The sequence below is a fragment of the Camelus dromedarius genome, chromosome 28, assembly GCF_036321535.1.
Source record: "Camelus dromedarius isolate mCamDro1 chromosome 28, mCamDro1.pat, whole genome shotgun sequence".
NCBI lineage: Eukaryota > Metazoa > Chordata > Mammalia > Artiodactyla > Camelidae > Camelus > Camelus dromedarius.
Window position 1 is genome coordinate 22,368,413 of NC_087463.1, and position 11,987 is coordinate 22,380,399.

The following is an 11,987-nucleotide window of genomic DNA, read 5'->3' on the forward strand; positions in this document are numbered from 1 at the left end:
CACTGATGCGTTTAAATTATGATTAAACTTACAAAAATGGGTTTAAAATACCAAAATGCATCCAGCATTTAAAACTGTGCTTTTAAACCAGATCACATTTCATTTGTGGCTGGTAAAAATGACTGAATGGGTCAGAATCACTATTCTTTTTTTAATGAAACAGAAATGAACAAAAAATATAGTTCACTGTGTAACATATAGAATTAGAGTACTACCTTGTGAACATTTTGTTCCAGTGGACACACACAGACAGATGCACACACACGCACACACAGAGGATACGTCTGTGTACTGAGTACTCAGTTGCAATGTAGTATTTACTTCTTACTGGGGTCATGGTCAAAAAAGTATGAGGGTCACTGGTTTAACACGAGGCCGGTATCTGTGCTAATGTTTTAAAAGACGAGACAAGAGAGAAAAATGATCTCCCTCTAAAATTAAAACACACACACAAGGTAGCCTGGCTTTTCTACAGTCACCTAGAGGACACTGCGTCCCAGTCCTGGCCGTCTCCTCTGGGCCGCTGGCCTGTGCGTCCAACCACGGAAGGCCGAGGGCTGCTGCCTCCAGGAGAAGGATTCTGGGAGTGATGAGGAACTCTTGCTTCTTGACAGTAAGACAAAGAAGAATTTTGGGAAACTGTATCTGGGGAAGAAAAAGAATAAAATTATTCCTCAGGAGAGGCAGATTACTGATTATGTCGTATTTGTCATACTTCAAAACAAAAAAATTAACAAAATTAAGATAGAAGAAATGTTTCTGTGGGGTAAAAATAAAAGTAAAGGTCAATCTTTCTACAGCTACTCCCTTAGCACATTTAGGTTTATATCTAACTGATCTAATTATTTGGAATCTTCTAGCCAACGCTGCTCACTTACAACATTAGCGACCAAATCATGCACTCTCTTGCTTAAAATCCTCCGAGAAACTCTACCTCAAACCATGGGCAAAAATTAACTCAAAATGGATCAATAACCTAAACATGAGTTAAAACCATAAAGCTCTTAGCAGAAAACACAGGGATGAATCTTCATGACCTTGGATGTGGCACTGAATTCTTAGACATGATGACGAAAAACACGGGCAACCAAGGAAAACATAGATAAACTGGGCTACATCAAAATTTAAAACTTCCATGTATCAAAGGACATTATCAAGAAAATGACAACCTACAGAATGGGAGAAAATATTTGCAAATCAAGTATAGACACTTCCCCAAAGAAGACACACAAATGGCCAATAAGCATATGAAAAATCACCAGAGAATCACTAGCCATTAATCAGCAGTCACTAGGGAAATGCAAATCAAAACCACAATGAGATACCACCTCACACCTACTAGGATAAATATGATTTAAAAAAAGAAAAAAAGTGTTGGAGACAACATGGAGAAACTGGAAGCCTCATACACTGCTGGTGGGAATGTAAAATGGTACAGTCACTGCGCAAAATATTTTGGCAGCTCCTCAGAAGGCTAAACATAGAGTTACCATATGGCCCAGCAGTTCCACTCTGGGGTATATACACAAAAGAACTGAAAACCGGGGAGAAAATGGAACAGATATGCCAATGTTCACAAAAGCATTAATCATGACAGCCAAAAGGTGGGAACACCCCCCATGACCATCCACAGATGAATGAATAAGCAAAATGTGGGGTACACATACAAGGGAATATTACTCAGCCATAAAAAGGAATGAAGGTCTGACACCTGCTACCATGTGGATGAACCTTGAAAACATTATGCTAAGTGAAATAAGCCAGACAAATACTGTACAATTCCACTTACATGAGCCATCTAGACAGAAAATAGATTAGAGATCACCAGGGCAGAGGGAAGGGGAAATGGTGAGAACTGATTAATGGTCACAGAGTTTCCATTCAGGATGGTGAAAAGGGTTTGGAAACAGATAATGGTGATGATTGCACAACAGCATGAATATAATCAATGCCACCAAACTGCATGTTTAAAAAAGATTTATAACGGCATATTTTATGTTATATATATCTTTACTGTAATTTTTTTAAAGAATGAGGTAAAGTAAAGGCATTTTGCAGAGGGAAGAACAGTAACAACTCTCGAAGAGCTTTCCACTGCACCTCAAAGAAAATAAAAAACCTCACCAAGATCTCCAAGTGTCAGTACCTGCTGGGCCCAGGCCACCTCTCTGAGCTCACCTCATTCTGCTCTCTGCACCCCCACTGTGTTGACCACACTCCACTCTCACCAGCCTGATTTCTGCTCTTCAAGCATATCACCCCCATGCCCGAGGCCTCTCACCTTCCTGGACCACTCCTGCTGCAGCTCTTCAAGTAGATGGTTCCTTCCTCCTCTCGGAGGCCTTCCCTGACCATGCCCTCCAAGCAGCCACGTGCTGGTCACGTCCAGTCACATCATCCTTCCCACTCCCTTTGAGCACGTCTTATCTGAAAACCGGTTTGTTCCCTACCTGTCCCAGCCCTCTACAATAGCAGCTCCTAAGAACTGGGACCTGACCTGTTTTGTTCAGTGTTATACCCCCAGACAAGACATTGGTTTGCATACAGCAAGTGGTAAGTAAATATTTATTTAATACATGAATAAGTCTTCCCACTTACCAACTATTTTTATCAACATTATAATTCTTTTTCTGATGAAATACGGGGCACCCACAAGTCCTCAAGAATGTTAATGAGGACATGAATACACGTGTCCTGAGAGCTACAATAAAGCTAACATGAAGCATAAATATTCAAGTAGCACAGAATCAGTGGCACTCGACTGTGAAGCATGATGACAAATCACAGTAATTTAATACTCGACTTTCAAGGCACATTGTCTGAGTGCACAGAAACCCTAAATTGTAAAAATGCTGCTTTGACAAGGCCAGCTTAGTCCTCTATTTGACCATTAGGTGTTGCTTTTCCCCTGAAAAGTCTGGCACTGCTATCCTATAATACTCTACCTACATCACAAGCTGCATAAAAATAGTATCCATAAAATATGAGTATCCATAAAATAGGTATTTTTCAGACCAAACAATTTACTAACACAACATATAACTTGCCAAAATGCCCAAAGTCCTACGTGAATAGTGGGACTCAGAAGCCTGGCCCTGGCTCCCAGCGACACTCTGCACACAGGGGAGAGAAACATCTTGCACTCGTCTCCTCTCAAGAAAGACAGGGTGTCATCATGAGCGCATCTATCATTCACAGTTTGTTTTCGAAGATTATAATTTGATTACGCTTAGGAATGGGGAGTTTATGTTGTGAAAATGTACATCCGGTAAGCCCTGACAGCAGGTGTGGTGGGGAGTTCACGGAAGAGTCTACAAACACTGCCAGTGACCAGTGAATAAACAAACATAAATACCCTGTTTACTAGAGAAGAAATGTGGATCTCGGTGAAAGTTAAGTCTGTTTCTTAAGCACACGCAGAGCTGCTGCAGGCAGGACACTGCCTGCAATGCCAGGCGATGTTTTCCGTCTCCTCCAAAGGCCAGTTTCAACAGAGATAAAAGGCTCTGAAATAAAGAAGAGCGATGAAAATGATCAAGAGAACAAAGCGCTCGACTTCAAAGGAGGATGTGGAGCTTAAGTGAGGTTAAATGAATAATCAAAAGAATAGTGATAAGTTGCCAAATACTTATAAGACATAAGAAACAGAACCGGGCAGAAATGACTCCGCATAATGCAAGAAGACGGGTCAAAGTAAGACAAAATTTAAACAGACTCGTCAGTGCTTCTCCTATCTGAACTCTTGTTAGTTGAATACCTATCCTGAAGAACACAGGAATTACTCCCCATTTGGGACATTAAGTTACATAGTACCTTTAAAAAAAAAAAAAGACTTTTTCATCTCTAACAGCTAAGTCATTTTGCATGTTCTGATAATTAGCAGCTTTTCCTCTGCTATCACTCACAGCTGGGACAGTAGGTTTTAACAGCTGCCACTCATCAGCACCCGTCTCAGCCCTGTGGCTGTGGAACACGGGGGCCGAGCCTTACCAGACGCTGGGGACACGCCACAACCCCAGCCCGGGGGCCCGGTCTCCCTACTCCACACACGTGCAATGAACCGCACTGCAGGGAATCCATCTGCACTGCTCACCTCTACCACATTCCCGCAGCGCCTGGCACCGAGCCTTAACACCCAGAAACTCAGAGTGATGCTACTCTTACTATTAAGAAGGGTCACTGCTGCCCAACCTCGGTTTCCTAAGTCTGTTCTCCCCTCTAAGTGATCCATAAACAGCCAAACTGGACTTCATATGTCAAGTGAGATGACCTCCTACCAGAAGAACCACCATCCAAATGAGTTAGAGAACAAGTGGTCTGAATAGCCGGAGTTCATCATTTCAACATGGCAGTACCAGTTTCCTCCCCGTGGACTCCTACTTGGCAAAATGTGTTTCATTGCAAAAAATTCTCTATTTCAAAATCTAAAACCATTACAGAGGAAACTCACCTGAACAATTTTTGGCCTCTGAAGGAAAATCTCCGCAGGAAAATCTTGCATGATAACATCTTTCAATAGCTCACAGGTGTTCCAGATTAAAGTGTGGTTACTACTTCTTAAAGAGCTACAACATATATAAAATACAGCATTATACCTATATCAGATTCTAAGTGACCTAGTGGCATAATGACTCTATTCACCAGCCTTCAGGTCTCAGCTGAGACATCACTTCCCCTGGGAAGCCTTCCCAGATCTCTCCCCTAATCAATGAACGGCCCCAGACTGGGCGTTGCTCACGCGCCCATAATCTGTGCTTTGGTAATGGTCTGTTGACTTAGCAGCCCCACCAGACCCTCCTCAAGAGCAGGGGCTACGCAGCACCCGCCACACCACCGCGTGCCCAGAGATGATTGCGATGCCCGGAAATGAGATCAGCGGAATGTGCTGAATGAATCAGGAGATAAGACAGAGGAAATGACAGTAAGTACAGAACTCAGTTCTAAGAATTAGATTCCTCACTGCCCCTCCCTACTTGATGTGAACCAAGCGGGTACTCCTCTCTTGTCCCACAGAGAGGACACCCCTCAACTTCTCCCTGGACACTTGCCGTCCTGGGGATGAGGCAGTTGTTCACCTCTCACCCCAAGAAGCCAAACCCCATCTCCCAAGCCAGCTCCAGTCCACCCCTCCCCATCCGTAGGCGTGCACCAGAGACCATCGCTCTCCCTCAGCCACCGACTCAGAGCTGACACACAAAACCACTCCCGCCCCTCCCCCGCGCCTGCCACGTCCCAGGAGAACATACTGATGTTGCCTCAGAAGCGCCATCAGCAGACGTCATTCATGCACACACGCTTGTATCTGGCCTAACTTTGTAAGTTGGTCTTTATTTTTCAGATCCTCACCAAAAAAAGGCAGCCAACTCATTTGTTGTGACACTCACTGAAACTGAGTTTCAGCAAAAAGTGAAAGTAGACATTAAAACACCCTCCAAACTTCTAAATATCAGCTATCTACGTTTGGGGGTAACAACCAAATAAAATACATAAGATCAGATCAGATCAGTGGTCCTCAGCCATCTCCTAACAGAACCTATGTTTCAAAATATACTGCCTACTAAAAAGGCTGCACTTATGCTTAATTTTTCCATTTTTATTCACTAAATGCATAATCAACGGCCAGCAAGTCTATTCTGGTCAATAAGAGATGACTCGTGTCACTAAGGAGTGCACAGGGTTCCAAGCACAAAAAAGGAACTGTGGTGTGAAGCCTGATTAAAGGCAAACAGGAACTTCCTGGCTTGCTTCTGACATACTGAAGATCATTCACATACATATTCCCTTTCATCACAGCAACCTAGTAACCCTTCTTCCTGGTGAAAACGTATAGTAATAATATAGTACAAACACCACATGCCAAAGCACCTGAGACACACCGGCACTGTACCTTTCATTAGAGGAGAGAACATGCCTGTCGGCTGTGGTCAAGGGGAGCCAAGGGAAGGTGGAGAACTTCAAACACCTCACAGCCCGGTGTGCTGTTAAGGGAAGAGCAACAGCTGAGGCATCGAAGCAGATGACGCTGACAGGTTCGCAATGTTACGAGCAAGTCCCCAAATAAAACTCCAGCTTACAGAGCCCTAAAACGTACCAAAAAGATCAGCTACAAATTTATTCCCTCACAGAATAAATAACAGGTCTCTCTTTTCATAATTTAAACAGGACTCACATCTTATCAGAAGGGCGTTAAACACAAACCAATATTGAATGACATTTAGATTATCAATTAAATTTGTTTTACGCTGTGGCTGACCAGGACATAGAGCTTAAACTTGAAAGGAACTGGCATTTGATCTTTAATTGTAAAAATGTAAAATGATATAAATGTAATCATATACTATATTTAATTAGTCATGTTCAAATATCCTAAACAGTGTTAGAGGTTTAAACTTCTTTGAAGATGACTTGACGACCATAAGGGTAAAGATCAAGTATCAGTGCTCAAACAAGATTAAAGAAATCTGAGAAACCAAAGCAGTTTTAAACTGCCTTACTTCAAATTATTTTTAAACAGATCTCATAGTGTACAAGTTAAAGTGGTAACACTGAGAAACAGGACCTACATAAGCCCTTCCAAATGGCAAAGTCCTCCTGCCAAACGCTTCGAAAAGAGCATGGAATCATTAAACTCAGATAACAGTATTATTGAATTCCCAAACACAGCACAGTTGCTTCTTTCCAAAGTGCTAACATAAAAGCAGGGTGTACTTTCTAAGGGAAAAGCAAGAGGTGAGTGGAGGGAAGGACAGGCTTACACTGTACACACAAAGATGTGTCCAAAATAAGCCACACCATCCATCCAGACTGCAACTCACACAAAAATGCGTTACCATCTCAATCTTCCTGAGTCTTTTCAACAGCCTCATTCAATTACCCACCATTCCCAGCCCCGGAGATACTCCCTTCAGATGTCTCCCATTAGCACTCAAGCCTCTCAGTCGTAAACACAAGGAACTACTGTCTCAACACCGAGGACCCCTATACGCCTAGTAAAACTTTTCCAGAAAGGAAAGTAAAGTATTTTAACAGCTGCACAAGTTTTCTGTTCTTTCTTATGCTGTACTCAACTTGAGAATTTCTACGAAGTCTTTTTAATAACAGAGGGCTTCCAAACCGAGTTACATTGAATACTTGACACCTGCAGATATACCCTTGGGACCAACCTTTTCATTTCAACTACGCAGGCAATACAACGGGAAGTGCACGCTTACTTTCCTGCGCCCTGTGCCGCCTAGTACAAAGGTGTTATCCATTCGAAGCCCCAGTGTCCTCATCAGTTAAAGGGGGATACTGGTAATAAACCAGTCTCCCTGGGACTCCACGAGGATTCATTCATCCTTTCAGAAAAGACACACTGAGTGCCCAGTGCCCTGTTCTGCACAGCCACACTGGACAAAGCAGTGTTTGCAGCTGTCGTTAAGTTTACAAAGAGATGGACAAACACAAAGCAAATTAATACAGAATTTAATAAATACATATGGGAAGAAAACCAAATATAGAGAGTGATCACCAGCTAGAGTCCTCAGGAAGGTCTCTTTGAGGAGGTGGCACGTGAGCAGAGACCAGCCACAGCCAGACACAAAAAGACCTAGGTGAGATTCCAGAGAGAGGCTCTAAATCAGAACTCTACTCAAGTGAGTACTGGGATAAAGATAACTGAATAAACAAAGATGATCCTGAGTCTGGCTTGAGAAACGGGGTGGACAGCACCACTCAGTGAGCAGGACAGTAAACGTGGTGACAGGCACGGTGCCCAGCACAGGCCTGACAAGGACTTCAACATGCGGCAAGCGCCACCTGCGCCGCTCCCACCCATCTAGACAGCTGCTCCAACGCGGTGAGAAGGCCATCAAGTTCTACCGCTCAGACTCCATGTCCTAAACTAAGCTGAGGAGACATTCAGTTTGGTGCTGGAACACTCACGTCTGACCACAGTATGTCTTCACAACTATAAGGAAAAGTACATTAATTTCCAATTTACCAGATCAGCTTCCCTACAAATACACACCCATGGGTCGTGGAGGGTCCTCCATCCGCTGGAAATTACTTTTGTCCTGAGGAAAATACCCCGTTGAGGTTTCAGGTTGTTGTGGCAATTCTGAAAAGAAAATATATATGACTGTGTTATTGACACACTATTTGCTGAAAGTGAAACTTGCTCTTTTCAAATAGATGGTTTCTCTAAGTGTTAGAATCATTTTAAACAATAGAAAAATAACCCAGTTTTGTTTCTCTGAATAGTGTGTCTTCCTAAAGAGGATAAAAAATATGAATACTGAGTCAATTTCGAATTTAGTTTTTCTTCCCCCCTCTCCTTTACGGTTAAGTAGTTACAATTATTTGCTAGCATGAAAACATCCACAATGTAAATAATGTTACAAGCTATTTATTCAAGGACTGCTCATCTCTGCTTTTGAGTCCATTTCTCTTCCCTCTTTTACTCAATATAGTTCCTGATCACTTCAATTTTCATTAATGTTTTTTAAGAAAAAGTTGTCAAAAGCAAGAGTCAAGCATTATCTTTCAGTACCTCTGGCGACTCCCCATCACAGACATTTCCTGCAGTTCAGATGTAATGAAATAGAGAAGCAAGGAAAGGCCAAAACTGCATCTCGTAATTTTCTGTTTGAAGTTTTCATGCCAGTAGTTCCTGATACTAATTCAGAGAACTAAAAATTAACCCTAGACCAGACCTCTAACCTCACCCGCAAGGAACTAGGTTGAAAATTCATGACTTTAGATTCTACTTTATTTGCTATGGCTTAGACAGAAACTGTAAAATACGGTGTTAAAAATCACTGTCACACGGGAACTCGACACATGGTAGCTGCCACTGCTGCTCTAGTTAACAGCAGGACCGACGGTGGCGGTCGTGCCCATGGCCGTGAAGCACTGGTATACAGAAACAACAAGGTCTAACCGGGAGCAAAAACACGTCTTTTTATACTTTTATCACTCACTTATAAATTTCATGAGCAATTTTTTTTCTTCAAATCAATTCAAATGCTTTCCATGAGCAGGGCACTAGACTGGCTATCAAACAAGAACAAGTAACAGCAGCAAACAAGGCTTCTGTGCTTAATAGATGCCAGGCCCTGCGCTGAGCACCGTCCAGACATCATCTCATTAATCCTCACAAAACTTCTATAAGATGTTCTTGCTTATTGTCCCAGTTTTTGAGAGAGAAAACTAAAGCCTGTCAGGATTAAGCCCCTGGGCCAAGGTAACGCAACTAGTGGAAGAACTGGGGCTTAAACCTACGTCTTTTTGACTCTGACGTCAGCCAGTATACCACGTGCAGCCCTTTTTGATTGGAACCCGTAACAAAACCATGAGCCAGCGCAGCATCATCACACCCCTGTATGAGGAACCCAGCCCAAAAAGGCAAGTATCAAACATTCAGAACACAGTCGGGCACAAAATAATGAGTGCTCGATGAAAATTTGTTATTATTTTAAAAACTAATCTGTCAAACTAGTCTCACAAAAAAGAAAATCACTTGCATCTTTTATGCCCCTTGACCAAAAACAGCCAAGATACACATGTACCCTCTCTAAAACACGAGAGGAAGGGAATTAAGGTCAAATTCATGTACATTAACGCAGGAAAAATAGGTTGCAGGGGAGTGTTCTTTTTTTTTTTTTAATCTAAGGTCCATTAACCATTAGGACCAGTATATTTATATTTTAACAGATTGATTGATTTCATCAGGTTGATTTCAAAGAGTTACCAGTTTGACTGGTTTGGTAAGATGCAGAATATAGTTCAGGAACTTCCGAGGGAAGAATAAAAAGTCCATCTAGAATGTCATCAATTTCAGCCTGTAGATTCGGCTCCACATTAGAACGAAGTTTAGATAAGAATTCGACTGCACCAAGATCGACCAAATGCTGGACTGCTGGGGGATACTGAAATAAGAAGAGAGGCATCTTGAGAATAATGATGAATATTAAAATCCCTAGACTTTATTTTACAGCAATCAAAACATGAAATTATTTTTGGAGTACCAGATGTTCCTTTTTTAAAACATAAATCTTGCAATGATGTACATAAGACATAGATTTATGGAGACACACATAAAACATTTAATAACACTTACGAGAGAAAAGCCGAGACAATGAACACTAGAAGCGCACACTATCAATTCCTACTTTTCTTTATTAAATTGATTACTTCTCTCCACTGGCACTCACTCTGTCCTCTCCTACCTCCAACCAGTCGACAGATGCCAAAGTATTAAGTATGCCCTGCGACTGCGAAGTGATTTAGTTTGGAAAAGTTAAATTAGCACTTTGGTATCTGACCCTGACAACCAGCTACTCTCAGGACAGACTGAGAAACAAATCTGAAAAACAGACACGAGAAAAACAATTTAACATATTTGTACTCTTTATTATATTTGTAACATTATCTTTAAATGTGTCTTTTTATACAAACACATCTAATTTTTAACAGAACATAAGGGAAAACAGAATGACAAACATTAACCTCTAAAGAGGATTCCAAAATTCAGAACATAACCTGAAGTCAGAAGTTTTGTTACTTCAGAGCACAGTAGAGACAATGTTGAGATTCAACATCACAAATCAAAGGAGGATGCGCATTATATACCCAGATGAATTAAAACTGAATATCTCCAGTTGTTTTTTTAATCTTAAAAATTTAAATTTTCAACAAATGTTACAATTAAATGACTACGAAACACCGCCCGTTTACTTTATTTTAAAATGATCCTACCTTAACCAATCTGTTCAACAGGCTCAGAACCTCTTCTTTCATTGGAACAGACGGGAAATTGAACCATTCCAGCAAATGGAGAAAAAGTAGCCTCTCCTGAACTAGATCAGCACAGCAGATTAAGTTGTGCTCAATCTTGCAGAGAATATTCTTGAGAGCGCGTTCCCTGATCTCGGCCAGCTGATGACCTGTCAGAGAAGTACAGCACAGAGCTCTTTCCCGACTGCAGTGGGACCCCACAGAGAATTTACCCTATAACTTCGTTATTTACGCTGGGGGCGAGCGCGGGGTGAAAAAGGAAAAAAGGAAATAAAGCAGCAAGCGGCTGGCGCACTGAGGCCGCCAACGGCGGAGTTCACGCCGAGTCCGAGGTGGGTCCCCGGGAGCTGCCCTGCCGAAGCCCGCACGAGAAAGGGAGCCGTCGCAAGGTGGCCCGGCCATTCTCAGCAAGTGGCCACGACAGAGGGGCGCCCCGGGCGAGGGGCAGCTCAGACCGTTACCGAGTTTCCTGATGAGCCCCGCCAAGACCATCCCGTCCGGCTCCATCAGTCGCCGCCGGAGAATTAAACTGCCGCGCCACAGCGTCCGGCCACAGTTACTGTCCCCCGAGAAACCCGGCCGGTCGGAAGGCGAGTTCCGCAACGCTTGAGCGAAGGACCCAATGAGTGAGAGGCGTTCCGCGAGCTGCTTCTGGCCCCGGAACCACCAGAGAAACTTACAGTCTCTCTGTAATTACTACTACGCAGCTCCTAGGCAGCAGTCTCCTTCGTAGGAACTGGGAAGAATGCGGAGGCAAGCAGGGCTAGAACCCGCTCTGGCCGCCGTGCACGCCGGGAGTTGTAGTCTTCGCCCTCTCGTGCTCCCCTCCCGGAATTCCGGCCCCGCCACCGCGGCCGCCCGCCTGGGGTTCCGGCGTTCAAGCGCGGGCGGCGGCGCGGGCTGCAGAGGCGGCGCGGAAGCCTCGCCTGGTCCTGCATCCTCCCCGTTCGAGGGGTTCGTTTCTGACTCTACTAGTCTGAATTCTCAGCTCCCGAAACTTCACAACTTAGAATGCAGGGTTTTGTTAGGATTACCCTCTCCGCTCCACCCCTACCATTTCTAAATGATTTACCTTTAATCGTGAAAAGTACCTGCAAAGTCAAGCAACGGCCTTGGATACCTAAATTCAGAGTAAACAAGCCGCAAAAAGAATGGGGGAGTCGGAGGGGTGGGCAAGGGATACGTGAACAGAAGAGGAAAGGGGGGCTGTA

The 11,987-nt window shown here is 43.3% G+C and overlaps 1 protein-coding gene across 5 annotated transcripts in view; it reads right to left on the minus strand.

Moving 5' to 3' along the window:
• Nucleotides 1-11,458, minus strand: part of RTTN (rotatin) — a 116,288-nt gene extending 104,830 nt beyond the window's left edge. Inside the window, exons 1-8 of one of the 5 annotated variants that reach the window (XM_031441756.2) lie at nucleotides 11,238-11,454; nucleotides 10,738-10,925; nucleotides 9,731-9,908; nucleotides 8,009-8,098; nucleotides 5,888-5,978; nucleotides 4,451-4,565; nucleotides 3,356-3,506; nucleotides 480-645 (exon numbers count right to left, since the gene is read on the minus strand). In XM_031441756.2, coding sequence (XP_031297616.2) covers nucleotides 480-645; nucleotides 3,356-3,506; nucleotides 4,451-4,565; nucleotides 5,888-5,978; nucleotides 8,009-8,098; nucleotides 9,731-9,908; nucleotides 10,738-10,925; nucleotides 11,238-11,283 — 1,025 coding nt within the window. In that variant the 5' untranslated portion in view covers nucleotides 11,284-11,454. Of the gene's footprint in view, nucleotides 1-479; nucleotides 646-3,355; nucleotides 3,507-4,450; nucleotides 4,566-5,887; nucleotides 5,979-8,008; nucleotides 8,099-9,730; nucleotides 9,909-10,737; nucleotides 10,926-11,237 lie in introns of all 5 variants that reach the window. The other 4 variants (XM_010998967.3, XM_031441760.2, XM_064480428.1 and 1 more) reach the window with 4 other exon arrangements.
• Between the last annotated feature and the right edge of the window lie 529 nt (nucleotides 11,459-11,987).